This window comes from Oncorhynchus masou, chromosome 25, assembly GCF_036934945.1.
Source record: "Oncorhynchus masou masou isolate Uvic2021 chromosome 25, UVic_Omas_1.1, whole genome shotgun sequence".
NCBI lineage: Eukaryota > Metazoa > Chordata > Actinopteri > Salmoniformes > Salmonidae > Oncorhynchus > Oncorhynchus masou.
In genome coordinates, this window is record NC_088236.1 from 12823883 (window position 1) to 12843240 (window position 19358).

A 19358-nucleotide genomic window follows, 5' to 3' on the forward strand; every position below is an offset into this window, starting at 1 on the left:
GCCAACCAAGCCCCGAGAACCATCCACCTGGCTCTCTTCTCAAACCCCCTGTCCCTCCCTCCCAACCCATCAGTTCAGTTAGCCTCAGCTCTTCTCTGCTGCTTGTTTGGCTCCTGCAACTGTCATCACTTGCGTCTCATCATTACATGAAGCTATGATGGCTCTATGCTACTGCGGCCAAACAGATAGGTAGCCGGCCCCAGAGGCCATGCAGAGCCTTTTTTGGATGTAGGACCAGTCATTTCGAGGCCTCTGAATCGCTTGCAAGTGCCACGACAGTGGGCAGATTTGTCATCATAGTGGACGGATTTGTCATCACAGGGGGCAGATTTGTCATCACAGTGCGCAGATATATCATCACAGTGAGGAGATATACCTTCACAGTGGGCAGATATGTCATCACAGTGAGGAGATATACCTTCACAGTGCGCAGATATATCATCACAGTGAGGAGATATACCTTCACAGTGGGCAGATATATCATCACAGTGAGGAGATATACCTTCACAGTGGGCAGATATATCATCACAGTGAGGAGATATACCTTCACAGTGGGCAGATATATCATCACAGTGAGGAGATATACCTTCACAGTGCGCAGATATATCATCACAGTGAGGAGATATACCTTCACAGTGGGCAGATATGTCATCACAGTGGACAGATTTGTCATCACAGTGACCAGATTTGTCATCACAGTGGGCCGTTTTTGTCATCACAGGGGGCAGATTTGTCATCACAGTGACCAGATTTGTCATCACAGTGGGCAGATATGTCATCACAGAGACCAGATTTGTCATCACAGTGGGCAGACTTGTCATCACAGTGGGCAGATATGTCATCACAGTGGGCAGATATGTCATCACAGTGGGCAGATATGTCATCACAGTGAGCAGATGTGTCATCACAGTGGGCAGATATGTTATCACAGTGGGCAGATATGTCATCACAGTGGGCAGATATGTCATCACAGTGGGCAGATATGTCATCACAGTGAGCAGATGTGTCATCACCGTGGGCAGATATGTCATCACAGTGGGCAGATATGTCATCACAGTGGGCAGATATGTCAACACAGTGAGCAGATGTGTCATTACAGTGGGCAGATATACCATCACAGTGGGCAGATATGTCATCACAGTGAGCAGATGTGTCATTACAGTGGGCAGATATACCATCACAGTGGCAGATATGTCATCACAGTGGGCAGATATGTCATCACAGTGGGCAGATATGTCATCACAGTGAGCAGATGTGTCATCACAGTGAGCAGATATGTCATCACAGTGGGCAGATGTGCCACAACAGTGAGCAGATGTGTCATCACAGTGGGCAGATATGTCATCACAGTGAGCAGATGTGTCATCACAGTGGGCAGATATGTTATCACAGTGGGCAGATATGTCATCACAGTGGGCAGATATGTCATCACAGTGGGCAGATATGTCATCACAGTGGGCAGATATGTCATCACAGTGGGCAGATGTGTCATCACAGTGGGCAGATATGTCATCACAGTGGGCAGATATGTCATCACAGTGGGCAGATGTGTCATCACAGAAGAATTCTAACATCTAACATCTCTTGAAGAAATCCTTAACTTCTTTGTACCTACAAACGGTATTTTCTTTCCATAACGTACTATACAAATGTCAATGTCAGAATATAAACTTGTCACTAGTCTCTTCCAATGGCTTTTCACCAAGATAAGAATGTGTGCTTTTACATGTATTCAGAATGTAAACAACAGCAGCAGTCAGCTACAGTTCAAGCTATGTATAATATATCCTCTCAACCATCTCTATATACCTTGAATGCTAGCTTATTCATTTGAATCAACAAGTTAAGTTATATGTCACATTCTCCATCTTTCCTCCATACCTTGAATGCTAATAATTTGAATCAATGTCTTTGCTCCCTCATCCTTGCAGGTATGACTGGTTCAAGGACCTGAATCTGAAGTGGTACAGTCTGCCTGCTGTATCTAGCATGCTGCTAGAGGTGGGGGGGCTGGAATTCACTGCTTGTCCCTTCAGTGGCTGGTACATGGGCACCGAGATCGGCGTCAGGGACTTCTGTGACAGCTCTCGCTACAACATCCTGGAGGTTTTAAGATCACTTATAAAGCATTCATATGCATTTCTAAACGTTTATATGCACCCCTTTGGTGGCAGTTACATGGGCACTGTGATATGCGTCATGGACCTCTGTGACAGCTGCAATGGTTAAATGCACTATTTGGACATATTCTAATTTGACCATGAGGTATAAAGTGATGTTACCTATGTTATGTGTGGGGTTTGTAAGGGGAATTCATACAATGGTTGTGAGTGGATGTTTTACCATAATATTTTACTACGATATTCACTAGAATCTATCATATGCATTACTATAATCTTTTAGTAGGATATTCACTAGAATCTATCATATTCATTACTATAATATTTTACTACGATATTTACTAGAATCTATCATATTCATTACTATAATATTTTACTAGGATATTCACTAGAATCTATCATACGCATTACCATAATCTGGTGGGGGTTTTTATACTATATGCCTGTAATAATTTATTTTATTTTATTTAACCTTAACCAGGAAAAGCCCATTGAGACCCAGAGTCTTCTCAAGGGAGACCTGGCCAAAAGGCAGCAACAATCAGTACATTACAGAATGAAAACATACAACAATAGAATACAACAACATGACCCAGCCTAAAAAAAAGCATTTTTCACTCCTCCATAACAGAGTCTCCTGTCAATTTGTAAGTCGCTCTGGATAAGAGCGTCTGCCAAATGACTTAAATGTAAATGTAATATTTTAAATTCATTCAGTGGCACTAACATATCTAGATGAAACATGTTGTAGACTATTCCATGCCTCTGTTGCACAAGAAGAGAAGGCAGTCTTGCATAATACTGTGAATGTCCTGGGGAGCAACCACCTAGCAGACCGGGTCTGGTAACTGCTGGTGGGGAAGGAGACCAGACTACAGAGGTAAAGAGGGACTTTACCCAAAAGGATATAAAGTGAGGTCAAGAGGAAGTTTTACGCATATAAAGTGAAGTCCAACCTACCATTTGGTACAATGTGCAATGGTGGGTGAGTGACTTGGTATTTGTAATAAAGCACAAGGATACATGACAACAGAGTCCAGTCTCTGTAAGACAGAGGAGGTTGCATGAATATACAAGTCACCATAATCAATTACAGAGAGAAAAGTGGCCTGAACAAGCTTCTTTCTAGCCATAAGATGGAAATAAGCCTTATTTAAGCTTTGTCACAAGATTATCCACATGAACTTTAAAGGACAACTTGTCATCCAACCAAATATCTAGGTATTTATAGGATGACACTTTTTCAATGGATAAGCCACCAGATGTGACAATGCTAACGTTCTCTGGCAGAGTTCTAGCTCTGGTAAAGGTCATGAATTTAGTTTTTTTACATTCAAGACCAGTTTGAGACCATAAAGGGAGGGAGTGACTGAAAAGCAGTCTGGAGCTATTCAACAGCCTGAACCAGAGAAGGAGCACATGAATATATTACTTTATCATCTGCATAGAGATGTAACTTTGCTGGTTGCATCCCATTAATTAAAATTGAGAACAACACAGGAGATAAAATGGATCCCTGGGGCACACCTCTATTAATCTCAAGATAGCTAGACTTGTTATTGTCAAAGGCCTTTGATAAATTGTAACGGCTTTCGTCTGGTGGAAGAGAAGCGGACCAAAATGCAGCGTGGTGGTTATCCATGTTCTTTAATAAATGAACTCAACATGAAATAACTAAACAAAACAATAAATGTGTGAAAACCTATACAGCCTATCTGGTGACAATAAACACAGAGACAGGAACAATCACCCACGAAACACTCAAAGAATATGGCTGCCTAAATATGGTTCCAAATCAGAGACAAAGATAAACATCTGCCTCTGATTGAGAACCACTCCAGACAGCCATAGACTTTGCTAGATACCCCCACTAAGCCACAAACCCAATACCTAACAAAAACCCCAAGACAAAACACACCACAATAAACCCATGTCACACCCTGGCCTGACCAAATAAATGCAGACAAACACAATATATTTCGACCAGGGCGTGACATAAATCCACAAACAGAGCAGCACAGTGTTGCTTTTTATCAAGTGCATTAATGATGTAATTTGCCACGGCCATAGCTATAGTTGTGCCCCGATCTAAAGCTTGACTGAACCCCACTCAGTATGTTCTTTTCAATTAAGACGTTTTTAACTGTGAGATCACTATGGATTCATAGACTTTGGCCTGGATAGGGAGTTTAGAGATAGGACGATAGTTATTAGCATCTGATGGATCTCCACCCTTTAGCAGTGGGAGGACAGAAGCTGATTTCCAAATGTTGGGTATGGAATTGGTCAAGAGACTCAAGTTGAAAATGTGAGTCACAGGTTCAGTAATAATACCAGCTGCTATCTTTAAGAGGTAGGAGTCCAGGTTGTCTGGACCTGCAGACTTTTTAGTGTCTATAGCCTTTAGTGCTTTACAGACCTCAGTATAAGAAACAGACTCAACAATAAAATGGTTCACGTTAGAGTCCTGAGCCCCACCATTATCAAAGACTGAACCAGCAGATACGAAGTGCTTGATAAAAACCCCTACAATATTGGCTTCATCCTTCACTTCATTAGAATCCATCATTAAGTCAGGAAGGCCAGAGGCTTTATCCTTCACTTCATTAGAATCCATCATTAAATGGTCAGGAAGGCCAGAGGCTTTATCCTTCACTTCATTAGAATCCATCATTAAATGGTCAGGAAGGCCAGAGGCTGTATCCTTCACTTCATTAGAATCCATCATTAAATGGTCAGGAAGGCCAGAGGCTGTATCCTTCACTTCATTAGAATCCATCATTAAATGGTCAGGAAGGTCAGAGGCTTTATCCTTCACTTCATTAGAATCCATCATTAAGTCAGGAAGGTCAGAGGCTTTATCCTTCACTTCATTAGAATCCATCATTAAGTCAGGAAGGTCAGAGGCTTTATCCTTCACTTCATTAGAATCCATCATTAAGTCAGGAAGGTCAGAGGCTTTATCCTTCACTTCATTAGAATCCATCATTAAGTCAGGAAGGCCAGAGGCTTTATCCTTCACTTCATTAGAATCCATCATTAAGTCAGGAAGGTCAGAGGCTTTATCCTTCACTTCATTAGAATCCATCATTAAATGGTCAGGAAGGCCAGAGGCTTTATCCTTCACTTCATTAGAATCCATCATTAAGTCAGGAAGGTCAGAGGCTTTATCCTTCACTTCATTAGAATCCATCATTAAGTCAGGAAGGTCAGAGGATACATTAGAACCTGACACTGATTTGATTGGCTTCCAGAACTTGGTAGGGTTGTTTAGGTTCTCTGTGACTACATTTAAATAGTCATCTGATTTGGAATTCCTGATCAATCCTGTGCATTTGTTTCTTAGCGCTCTGAAGGAGGCCCAGTCAACAGGAGCATTTGTATGTCTAGCTTGAGCCCAAGAGATATTTCTCTTTCTAATTAATTCTGCCAAGTTATCTGAAAACCAGGGATTGTCCCTTCCACTTGATTCTACATTTCTTCACAGGGGCATGCTTATCACAAATCGACACAAATTTCCTATAAAATAGTCCCAGACAGTGTCAACATCGGGAATCAGACTTACTCTGTCAATATTACGGTACAGATCATGTAAGAACCCTTAATCAAACTGTCTAAAATGTCTTTTAAAAATATAACGGGGTTTGGCTTTGGTCATTTTTGTATTTCTAACACAAGCAATTCCACAGTGATCACTGACATCATTACAGAATATCCCAGTCGATGTGTATTTGTGAGGGGTATTCGTTAGCATAATGTCCAATGGCGTTGATTTGTTAGGTGCTCTGGGATTCGGTCTTGTAGGCACATTAATTAATTGAGCAAGATTCAGAGTCACACAGTTCTTGTAAAGAGTCTGAGACAGATGTATGCATGTCCCAGTTCAAATCTCCTAAAATAATGAATTCAGAGTCATTTAACTTATGCAGGAAATCAGAAAGAGTGTTTAGTGCGTCTCCCGAAGCCGAGGGCGGTCTGTAGCAGCCGAGGCCGGTCCGTAGCAGCCGAGGCCGGTCCGTAGCAGCCGAGGCCGGTCCGTAGCAGCCGAGGCCGGTCCGTAGCAGCCGAGGGCGGTCCGTAGCAGCCGAGGGCGGTCCGTAGCAGCCGAGGGCGGTCCGTAGCAGCCGGTCCGTAGCAGCCGAGGGCGGTCCGTAGCAGCCGAGGGCGGTCCGTAGCAGCCGAGGGCGGTCCGTAGCAGCCGAGGCCGGTCCGTAGCAGCCGAGGGCGGTCCGTAGCAGCCGAGGCCGGTCCGTAGCAGCCGAGGGCGGTCCGTAGCAGCCGAGGGCGGTCCGTAGCAGCCGAGGGTGGTCCGTAGCAGCCGAGGGCGGTCCGTAGCAGCCGAGGCCGGTCCGTAGCAGCCGAGAGCGGTCCGTAGCAGCCGAGGCCGTTCCGTAGCAGCCGAGGCCGGTCCGTAGCAGCCGAGGCCGGTCCGTAGCAGCCGAGGCCGGTCCGTAGCAGCCGAGGGCGGTCCGTAGCAGCCGAGGCCGGTCCGTAGCAGCCGAGGGCGGTCCGTAGGAGCCGAGGGCGGTCCGTAGCAGCCGAGGCCGGTCCGTAGCAGCCGAGGCCGGTCCGTAGCAGCCGAGGCCGGTCCGTAGCAGCCGACTACAGTGATGTGGGAGTCCTTATATACGTTCACTTTAACCGCAAGCAATTCAAAATGTTTGACTTTGGTAATCGAGAGAATGTCAGAGGCGTTAAACTCGGATTTCACTTAAATTGCAACCCCTTCTCCTTTACTCATCCGATCCGTTCTAGAAACGGTGTACCCATCAATAAAAATCTAGTTTATTTGACATAGATTTCTTTGGCCAAGTTTCTGATAAAACCATTATGTCTGTATTTGTTGTTTTGGCCCATATTCTACCAGTGTGGCAGATGAGTCTGCTCTCATGACCACATGCATACAGGCTAACATTCTTCACTTAAAGTCTCAACATTCATGGATTTCCATATCACATCAAAATAAATGTTTTCTATTTTTTTAAGCATATTTTTTTTTATTGTTTTCCTGAAAACAGCAAGTCAAAATCAAATCAAATCAAATATTATTGGTTGAATACACATATTTAAAATTTGATTTGATTTGAATTTGACTTGCTGTTTCCAGGAAAACAATCTGTTTTGATGTTTAAACAAGTAGAAGCCTCTTTTTTGATGATGTAGAATCTTAATTTGAGACAGTCTTTTCTACAGAAGGAAAATGATCCTGCAGCAACTGGAAATGTGAATTATTATGTGGATTATAATTATTGAACATTTTTATAGGTGTTGATACATATTTCGTAAGGGAAAATCAAGTCTGAAATGTCAAACTGTAAATTACAAACTTCAGAAGTCTTTCAAAACCTTAAATACACTACAGGTTTAAAATCTCCTGCAACAGGGTGATCCAATTAAGATCCTACATCTGTATTGCTGGTCGGATGAAGAGGATCTTGCTTTTTTGCCGTAGCTATGGTGATGAATTAATGATGAATGTGTTTTATGTCACAAACAGTAGTATCATGATGTCTAGAACATGTCAAGCTTAGAGGCTGTAGATATAATAAGTATGTCTCTGGTTGTGCTGTTTTCATTCAGCTAATGTATTAGCATAGCCATTACGGTGATGATGTGTTGTTATGTTTTCAAAGGTTACTTGAATGTTAAAGAGAAATGTTTATCTCATATGTAGCAGGTAATATATTAGCAATAAGATAAGAAGAGTAAAATGTTACCCTGATTGTTTATCTTCATTGTATCTGTATACACAACAGGTATTGTTATTAAAGCATGGTATGTTACTGTCCAATAGGAAGTGGCCAATCTGATGGCCCTGGACACCAGGAAGACTTCTTCTCTATGGAAGGACAAGGCACTGGTGGAGATCAACATAGCAGTCCTCTACAGTTTCCAGGTGTGGGTTTATCTGCTGGCCATGTAAATATCTAAAGGTTACTGGGGTGCTGCAATTGATGATTTACAGGGCTTGCATTTCATACACTATATATACAAAAGTACGTGGACACACCTTCAAATTAGTGGATTTGGCTATTTCAGCCACACCCATTGCTGACAGGTGTATGAAATTGAGCACACAGCCATGCAATCTCCATAGACAAACACTGGCAGTGGAATGGCTTTATTGAAGAGCTCAGTGACACCGTCATAGGATGCCACCTTTCCACAAGTCAGTTTGTCAAATTTCTGCCCTGCTAGAGCTGCCCCGGTCAACTGTAAGTGCTGTAACGCTACAGTGTACAATGCCATTATAGATAATTATGCGCTTCCAACTTTGTGGCATCAGCTTGGAGAAGGCCCTTTCCTGTTTCAGCATGACAAATCAAGATCCATACAGACATTATTTGTTGAGATTAGTGTGGAAGAACTTGACTGGCCTGAGTTCTGACCTCAACTCCGTAGAACACCTTTGGGATTAATTGGAACGCCAACTGCGAGCCAGGCTTAATCGCCCAACAACAGTGCCCAACCTCACTAATGCTCTTATGTCTGAATGGAAGCAAGTCCCTGCAGCAATGTTCCAACATCTGGTTGAAAGCCTTCCCAGATGAGTGGAGGCTGTTATGACAGCAAAGGGAGGGGGGGGTACGACTCCATATTAATGATTTTGATACTATATTGAATGATTTCCTAGGATGGTCCTTGCTGTAGACAATACTAGTATTATGCTTTATATATGAAACATGTATTTTTATGAAGTCAGAAATATGTTTAAATTATTTGTAATTATGGGTGCTTGAGAGTGATTTAATTTATACCTTGATAAACTAAATATAATCCTGGAATAACTAAGGTAAATGAACTGAATGAATGAACTGAATTCCTGTCATCTGTTCTCAGTCATCTAAGGTAACTATAGTGGATCACCACTCTGCCACAGAGTCCTTTATGAAGCACATGGAGAATGAGATCAGGGTGCGGGGGGGCTGCCCGGGGGACTGGGTCTGGATTGTACCCCCCATGTCTGGAAGCATCACCCCCGTGTTCCACCAGGAGATGCTCAACTATCGCCTCACGCCATCTTTCGAATACCAGGTAAATCAAATCAAATCAAAGTTTATTGGTCGCGTAAACAGATTTTATAGCCGTTTATAGCAGTCGTTATAGCAGGTGCAGTGAAATGCTTCTGTTACTAGCTCCAACAGGGCAGTAGAATGTCTTGTGTTACTAGCTCCAACAGGGCAGTAGAATGTCTTGTGTAACTAGCTCCAACAGGGCAGTAGAATGTGTTGTGTTACGAGCTCCAACAGGGCAGTAGAATGTCTTGTGTTACTAGCTCCAACAGGGCAGTAGAATGTCTTGTGTTACTAGCTCCAACAGGGCAGTAGAATGTCTTGTGTTACTAGCTCCAACAGGGCAGTAGAATGTCTTGTGTTACTAGCTCCAACAGGGCAGTAGAATGTCTTGTGTTACTTGCTCCAGCAGGGCAGTAGAATGTCTTGTGTTACTAGCTCCAACAGGGCAGTAGAATGTCTTGTGTTACTAGCTCCAACAGGGCAGTAGAATGTCTTGTGTTACTAGCTCCAACAGGGCAGTAGAATGTCTTGTGTTACTAGCTCCAACAGGGCAATAGAATGTCTTGTGTTACTAGCTCCAACAGGGCAGTAGAATTTCTTGTGTTACTAGCTCCAACAGGGCAGTAGAATGTCTTGTGTTACTAGCTCCAACAGGGTAGTAGAGTGTCTTGTGTTACTAGCTCCAACAGGGCAATAGAATGTCTTGTGTTACTAGCTCCAACAGGGCAGTAGAATGTCTTGTGTTACTAGCTCCAACAGGGCAGTAGAATGTCTTGTGTTACTAGCTCCAACAGGGCAGTAGAATGTCTTGTGTTACTAGCTCCAACAGGGCAATAGAATGTCTTGTGTTACTAGCTCCAACAGGGCAGTAGAATGTCTTGTGTTACTAGCTCCAACAGGGCAATAGAATGTCTTGTGTTACTAGCTCCAACAGGGCAGTAGAATGTCTTGTGTTACTAGCTCCAACAGGGCAGTAGAATGTCTTGTGTTACTAGCTCCAACAGGGCAGTAGAATGTCTTGTGTTACTAGCTCCAACAGGGCAGTAGAATGTCTTGTGTTACTAGCTCCAACAGGGTAGTAGAATGTCTTGTGTTACTAGCTCCAACAGGGTAGTAGAATGTCTTGTGTTACTAGCTCCAACAGGGCAGTAGAATGTCTTGTGTTACTAGCTCCAACAGGGTAGTAGAGTGTCTTGTGTTACTAGCTCCAACAGGGCAATAGAATGTCTTGTGTTACTAGCTCCAACAGGGCAGTAGAATGTCTTGTGTTACTAGCTCCAACAGGGTAGTAGAGTGTCTTGTGTTACTAGCTCCAACAGGGCAATAGAATGTCTTGTGTTACTAGCTCCAACAGGGCAGTAGAATGTCTTGTGTTACTAGCTCCAACAGGGCAGTAGAATTTCTTACAAATACAATACAAATACATAAATAATCAAAACAAGAAATCAAAATATGACAGAACAAATCCAATTAACAGGGGTAATCAGTATATATTAGTGTGAGCATGTGTCAGAATCTAGAATATTGTAGCAGTTTTCATGCGGTGAAAGAGAGTCGGACCAAAATGCAGCGTGTAGATTGCGATCCTTGTTTAATGAACAAAACGTAACACGAATCTAAATACAAACACTACAAAACAAAGAACGTAACGAAAACCGAAACAGACTATAATAGTGTAAACTAACACAGATACAGGAACAAGGACACTAAGGACAATCACCCACGAAACACACAAAGAATATGGCTGCCTAAATATGGTTCCCAATCAGAGACAACGATAAACACCTGCCTCTGATTGAGAACCACTTCAGACAACCATAGACTTAACTAGAACACCCCACTAAGCTACAAACCCAATACCAACACACCACATACAAAAACCCCATGCCACACCCTGGCCTGACCAAATAAATGAAGATAAACACAAAATACCTCGACCAGGGCGTGACAAATGTAAATATGTGGTGTGTGTAGTGTGTTATTTGGAAATAAAATGGAATGTATAGGAGTAGGTATATTAGGATGAGCTATTTTATTTAACCTTTATTTAACTAGGCAAGTCAGTTAAGAACAGATTCTTATTTACAATGACAGCCGAGGAACAGTGGGTTAATTGCCTTGTTCAGGGGCAGAACGACAGATTTTTTACCAGATTTTTACCAGCTCCGGGATTCGATCTAGCAACCTTTCGGTTGGCCCAATGCTCTAACCACTAGGCTACCTGCCGCCCCATGTGGAGAATACAGCTATGTGGAGAATACAGTATATACATACACAGTGAGTAAACAACAGTATAGAAACAGTATATGAGGTGACCAGCCTTAAAAGACTATATACATGGGGCATTAGTGTCAAGGTGCAGGGTAAGTACCGGGCATGTAGCCAGCTAGTGATGTCTGTTCAACGGTCTGATGGCCTGGAGATGGAAATTGTTTATCAGTCTCTCTGTCCCAGCTTTGATGTACCTGTACAGACCATTTTTTTTTACGTTGAGGGAGAGGTTATTTTCCTGGCACCACTCTGCCAGGGCTCTAACCTTCTCCCTGTTGGCTGTCTCATCGTTGTTAATAATCAGGCCTACCACTGTCGTGTTGTCAACAAACGTGATGGTTGAGTTGGAGTCATGCGTAGCCTCACAGTCATGGGTGAACAGGGACTACAGTAGAGGGCTGAGCGCACAACCGTGGGGGAGCCCCGTATTGAAGATCAGCATAGTGGACGTGTTGTTGCCTACCCTCACCCACCTGGGGTCGGCCTGGCAGGAAGTGTAGAAACCAGTGAGTTCAGGCCCTGAAGGTGATAAGGTCCTTGACCATTCTCTCAATGCATTTCATGATGACAGAGGTTTCTGTTACCTTATCTTGCTTGGGTACAGAGACAATGGTGGACTTCTTCAACCAAGTGGGGACAACAGATTACGATAGGGAGAGGTTGAATATGTCCGGAAACACTACAGCCAACTGGTCTGCGCATGCTCTTGGTATGCTGTCTTGGACAGCAGCCTTGAGAGGGTTAACAAGTTTGAAAGTACTACTCATGCTGGCTACAGAAATATGGAGCCCACAGTTCATGTGAGCGGCGGGGCCCACGACAACGGCTTTTCCTCGAAGTGGGCGAAAAAGGTGTTTATTTTGTCTGGGAGTGAGTGTCTGCAACGTAGCTGGTTTTCCCTTTATAATCTATCTGTGTCTCATGTCTGAGCCGTTGAATAGTGACTCCACTTTGTCCTTGTAACGTCTTTTTGCCTCTTTGATTGACTTGTGTTCCCAGTCACCCTACCGGGGTTAAATGCGGTGGTTCAGGGAAGGAGAGTTTGTGTCGTCAAAGTCAAATTCTTTCAAATACTTTAGTTGTGCTTTATTTAAATTGCCCGGTAAAATTAAGTCAAAACATAACAGTGTGTAAAGTATGTATCTCCTTTAAATGTACAGTAACATCATCCACTGACTTGTATGTTGAGCCTAATGTGACGAGCTTCTCTCACCACTATAGGCTGACCCATGGAATCACCACGTGTGGAAAGTCAACAATGGGACACCCACCAAGAAAAGAGCCATCGGCTTCAAGAAACTGGCCAAGTGAGTACAGAGATAGAGAGGTCCTTTCATTAGGCCTTAGGGCAACATTATGCTTCACCTCGATTGGGTTTAGAGTTCTCCATTGCAGTCCTGCTGCTGTTTATCTATACTGAAGTACACACTATAAGTGCACACTTGTTTCCTAATCCTCCATTTGGCACAGTAAATAGAGCATGTTAATGATATTATAGAACTGCTACTAAATACAGCTTGTTAATGATATTATAGAACTACTACTAAATATAGCGTGTTAATGATATTATAGAACTGCTACTAAATACAGCTTGTTAATGATATTATAGAACTACTACTAAATATAGCGTGTTAATGATATTATAGAACTACTACTAAATACAGCTTGTTAATGATATTATAGAACTACTACTAAATACAGCTTGTTAATGGTATTATAGAACTACTACTAAATATAGCGTGTTAATGATATTATAGAACTACTACTAAATACAGCTTGTTAATGGTATTACAGAACTGCTACTAAATACAGCTTGTTAATGATATTATAGAACTACTACTAAATACAGCTTGTTAATGGTATTATAGAACTACTACTAAACGTAGCGTGTTAATGATATTATAGAACTACTACTAAATATAGCTTGTTAATGATATTATAGAACTGCTACTAAATATAGCGTGTTAATGATATTATAGAACTGCTACTAAATATAGCGCGTTAATGATATTATAGAACTACTACTAAATATAGCTTGTTAATGATATTATAGAACTACTACTAAATATAGCTTGTTAATGGTATTATAGAACTGCTACTAAATACAGCGCGTTAATGATATTATAGGGCGGCCTGCTGGTCGCGTCATGTCCATTTATCCTCCGTTTGCTCTTCCTCTTCTTTGTTGTGTCTCCATGAATGAGATGAGATGAGGTAGTGGTGCAGACAGGGAGGGAGCTCATCTAGTCATGTCATCACGAGGATACGACATGCTAGGTCATCACGAGGATACGACAGGCTAGGTCATCACGAGGATACGACAGGCTAGGTCATCACGAGGATACGATAGGCTAGGTCATCACGAGGATACGATAGGCTAGGTCATCACGAGGATACGACAGGCTAGGTCATCACAAGGATACGACAGGCTGGGTCATCACAAGGATACGACAGGCTAGGTCATCACGAGGATACGACAGGCTAGGTTATCACGAGGATACGACAGGCTAGGTCATCACAAGGATACGACAGGCTGGGTCATCACAAGGATACGACAGGCTAGGTCATCACGAGGATACGACAGGCTAGGTCATCACAAGGATACGACAGGCTGGGTCATCACAAGGATACGACAGGCTAGGTCATCACGAGGATACGATAGGCTAGGTCATCACGAGGATACGACAGGCTAGGTCATCACGAGGATACGACAGGCTAGGTCATCACGAGGATACGACAGGCTAGGTCATCACGAGGATACGACAGGCTAGGTCATCATGAGGATACGACAGGCTAGGTCATCACGAGGATACGACAGGCTAGGTCATCACGAGGATACGACAGGCTAGGTCATCACGAGGATACGATAGGCTAGGTCATCACGAGGATACGACAGGCTAGGTCATCATGAGGATACGACATGCTAGGTCATCACGAGGATACGACAGGCTAGGTCATCATGAGGATACAACAGGCTAGGTCATCACGAGGATACGACAGGCTAGGTCATCATGAGGATACGACATGCTAGGTCATCACGAGGATACGACATGCTAGGTCATCACGAAGATACGATAGGCTAGGTCATCACGAGGATACGATAGGCTAGGTCATCACGAGGATACGATAGGCTAGGTCATCACGAGGATACGATAGGCTAGGTCATCACGAGGATACGATAGGCTAGGTCATCACGAGGATACGACAGGCTAGGTCATCACGAGGATATGACAGACTAGGTCATCATGAGGATACGATAGGCTAGGTCATCACGAGGATACGACAGGCTAGGTCATCACGAGGATACGACAGGCTAGGTCATCACGAGGATACGACAGGCTAGGTCATCACGAGGATACGACAGGCTAGGTCATCACGAGGATACGACAGGCTAGGTCATCACGAGGATACGACAGGCTAGGTCATCACGAGGATACGACAGGCTAGGTCATCACGAGGATACGACAGGCTAGGTCATCACGAGGATACGACAGGCTAGGTCATCACGAGGATACGATAGGCTAGGTCATCACGAGGATATGACAAGCGAGGTCATCACGAGGATATGATAGGCTAGGTCATCACGAGGATACGATAGGCTAGGTCATCACGAGGATATGACAGGCTAGGTCATCACAAGGATACAACAGGCTGGGTCATCACAAGCATACGACAGGCTAGGTCATCACGAGGATACGATAGGCTAGGTCATCACGAGGATACGACAGGCTAGGTCATCACGAGGATACGACAGGCTAGGTCATCACGAGGATACGATAGGCTAGGTCATCACGAGGATACGACAGGCTAGGTCATCACGAGGATACGACAGGCTAGGTCATCACAAGGATACGACAGGCTGGGTCATCACAAGGATACGACAGGCTAGGTCATCACGAGGATACGACAGGCTAGGTCATCACGAGGATACGACAGGCTAGGTCATCATGAGGATACGACAGGCTAGGTCATCACGAGGATACGACAGGCTAGGTCATCACGAGGATACGACAGGCTAGGTCATCATGAGGATACGACAGGCTAGGTCATCATGAGGATACGACAGGCTAGGTCATCACGAGGATACGACAGGCTAGGTCATCACAAGGATACGACAGGATGGGTCATCACAAGGATACGACAGGCTAGGTCATCACGAGCATACGACAGGCTAGGTCATCACGAAAATACGACAGGCTAGGTCATCATGAGGATACGACAGGCTAGGTCATCATGAGGATACGACAGGCTAGGTCATCACGAGGATACGACAGGCTAGGTCATCACGAGGATACGACAGGCTAGGTCATCACGAGGATACGATAGGCTAGGTCATCACGAGGATACGACAGGCTAGGTCATCATGAGGATACGACATGCTAGGTCATCACGAGGATACGACAGGCTAGGTCATCATGAGGATACAACAGGCTAGGTCATCACGAGGATACGATAGGCTAGGTCATCACGAGGATACGACAGGCTAGGTCATCACGAGGATACGACAGGCTAGGTCATCACGAGGATACGACAGGCTAGGTCATCACAAGGATACGATAGGCTAGGTCATCACGAGGATACGACAGGCTAGGTCATCACGAGGATATGACAGACTAGGTCATCATGAGGATACGATAGGCTAGGTCATCACGAGGATACGACAGGCTAGGTCATCACGAGGATACGACAGGCTAGGTCGTCACGAGGATACGACAGGCTAGGTCATCACAAGGATACGACAGGCTAGGTCATCACAAGGATACGACAGGCTAGGTCATCACGAGGATAAGACAGGCTAGGTCATCACGAGGATACGACAGGCTAGGTCATCACGAGGATACGACAGGCTAGGTCATCACGAGGATACGACAGGCTAGGTCATCACGAGGATACGACAGGCTAGGTCATCACGAGGATACGACAGGCTAGGTCATCACGAGGATACGATAGGCTAGGTCATCACGAGGATATGACAAGCGAGGTCATCACGAGGATACGACAGGCTAGGTCATCACGAGGATACGATAGGCTAGGTCATCACGAGGATATGACAGGCTAGGTCATCACGAGGATACAACAAGCTAGGTCATCACGAGGATACGATAGGCTAGGTCATCACGAGGATACGACAGGCTAGGTCATCACGAGGATACGACAGGCTAGGTCATCACGAGGATACGACAGGCTAGGTCATCACGAGGATACGACAGGCTAGGTCATCATGAGGATACGACATGCTAGGTCATCACGAGGATACGACAGGCTAGGTCATCACGAGGATACAACAGGCTAGGTCATCACGAGGATACGACAGGCTAGGTCATCATGAGGATACGACATGCTAGGTCATCACGAGGATACGACATGCTAGGTCATCACGAAGATACGATAGGCTAGGTCATCACGAGGATACGATAGGCTAGGTCATCACGAGGATACAATAGGCTAGGTCATCACGAGGATATGACAGACTAGGTCATCATGAGGATACGATAGGCTAGGTCATCACGAGGATACGATAGGCTAGGTCATCACGAGGATACGACAGGCTAGGTCATCACGAGGATACGACAGGCTAGGTCATCACGAGGATATGACAGACTAGGTCATCATGAGGATACGATAGGCTAGGTCATCACGAGGATACGACAGGCTAGGTCATCACGAGGATACGACAGGCTAGGTCATCACGAGGATACGACAGGCTAGGTCATCACGAGGATACGACAGGCTAGGTCATCACGAGGATACGACAGGCTAGGTCATCACGAGGATACGATAGGCTAGGTCATCACGAGGATATGACAAGCGAGGTCATCACGAGGATATGATAGGCTAGGTCATCACGAGGATACGATAGGCTAGGTCATCACGAGGATATGACAGGCTAGGTCATCACGAGGATACAACAGGCTAGGTCATCACAAGGATACGACAGGCTAGGTCATCACAAGGATACGACAGGCTAGGTCATCACGAGGATAAGACAGGCTAGGTCATCACGAGGATAAGACAGGCTAGGTCATCACGAGGATACGACAGGCTAGGTCATCACGAGGATATTACAGGCTAGGTCATCACGAGGATACGACAGGCTAGGTCATCACGAGGATACGATAGGCTAGGTCATCACGAGGATACGACAGGCTAGGTCATCACGAGGATATTACAGGCTAGGTCATCACGAGGATACGACAGGCTAGGTCATCACGAGGATACGATAGGCTAGGTCATCACGAGGATACGACAGGCTAGGTCATCATGAGGATACGACATGCTAGGTCATCACGAGGATACGACAGGCTAGGTCATCACGAGGATACGACAGGCTAGGTCATCACGAGGATACGATAGGCTAGGTCATCACGAGGATACGACAGGCTAGGTCATCACGAGGATATGACATGCTAGGTCATCACGAGGATACGACATGTTAGGTCATCACGAAGATACGATAGGCTAGGTCATCACGAAGATACGATAGGCTAGGTCATCACGAGGATACGATAGGCTAGGTCATCACGAGGATACGATAGGCTAGGTCATCACGAGTATACGATAGGCTAGGTCATCACGAGGATACAATAGGCTAGGTCATCACGAGGATACGATAGGCTAGGTCATCACGAGGATACGACAGGCTAGGTCATCACGAGGATACGACAGGCTAGGTCATCACGAGGATACGACATGCTAGGTCATCACGAGGATACGACATGCTAGGTCATCACGAGGATACGACAGGCTAGGTCATCACGAGGATACGACAGGCTAGGTCATCACAAGGATACGACAGGCTAGGTTATCACGAGGATACGACAGGCTAGGTCATCACAAGGATACGACAGGCTAGGTTATCACGAGGATACGACAGGCTAGGTTATCACGAGCATACGACAGGCTAGGTCATCACGAGGATACGACAGGCTAGGTCATCACGAGGATACGATAGGCTAGGTCATCACGAGGATACGACAGGCTAGGTCATCACGAGGATACGACAGGCTAGGTCATCACGAGGATACGACAGGCTAGGTCATCACGAGGATACGATAGGCTAGGTCATCACGAGGATATGACAAGCGAGGTCATCACGAGGATACGATAGGCTAGGTCATCACGAGGATACGATAGGCTAGGTCATCACGAGGATACGATAGGCTAGGTCATCACGAGGATACGATAGGCTAGGTCATCACGAGGATATGACAAGCGAGGTCATCACGAGGATACGATAGGCTAGGTCATCACGAGGATACGATAGGCTAGGTCATCACGAGGATACGATAGGCTAGGTCATCACGAGGATATGACAGGCTAGGTCATCACGAGGATACAACAAGCTAGGTCATCACGAGGATACGATAGGCTAGGTCATCACGAGAATATGACAGGCTAGGTCATCACGAGGATACGACAGGCTAGGTCATCACGAGGATACGACAGGCTAGGTCATCACGAGGATACGACATGCTTGGTCATCACGAGGATACGACATGCTAGGTCATCATGATTACCTTCTGCTGTTTAGGCATGACGTGCAGCACTGTCTGTCTGTCTGTCTGCTCGAGCAAACCACCCGAGCGTGGAGGGTAAGCTAGTAAACTACAGTAGTTATCTGAGTTTAGAAGACTTTAGCGAGAGTGAAGGTGGAAGAGAGAAGGGGGAAGGGAAAGATAGGTTGAAAGGGGTAAGGGGGAAAGAGGGAAGGGGTAAAGGGTAAAGGAGGGAAGGGGATGAGAGACGGGGGAAGGGGGAAGAGAAAGGGGTGAAGGGGAAGAGGGAAGGGGTGAGGGGAAGAGGGAAATGGGGAAGGGGAAAAGGAAAAGAGAGAAGAGGGAAGGGAAAGAGAGGTTGAAAGGGGTAAGGGGGAAAGAGGGAAGGGGGAAGAGAGAAGGGGGAAGGGAAAGAGAGGTTGAAAGGGGTAAGGGGGAAAGAGGGAAGGGGGAAG

At 45.0% G+C, this 19358-nt stretch overlaps 1 protein-coding gene across 1 annotated transcript in view; it reads left to right on the forward strand.

Annotated features, from left to right (window-relative positions):
• LOC135513795 (nitric oxide synthase 1-like) overlaps positions 1–19358 on the forward strand; it is a 92712-nt gene that overhangs the window by 49999 nt on the left and 23355 nt on the right. The window contains exons 9-12 of the mRNA XM_064936729.1: positions 1932–2106; positions 7915–8016; positions 8961–9155; positions 12629–12714. Coding sequence (XP_064792801.1) covers positions 1932–2106; positions 7915–8016; positions 8961–9155; positions 12629–12714 — 558 coding nt within the window. The remainder of the gene's footprint in view (positions 1–1931; positions 2107–7914; positions 8017–8960; positions 9156–12628; positions 12715–19358) is intronic.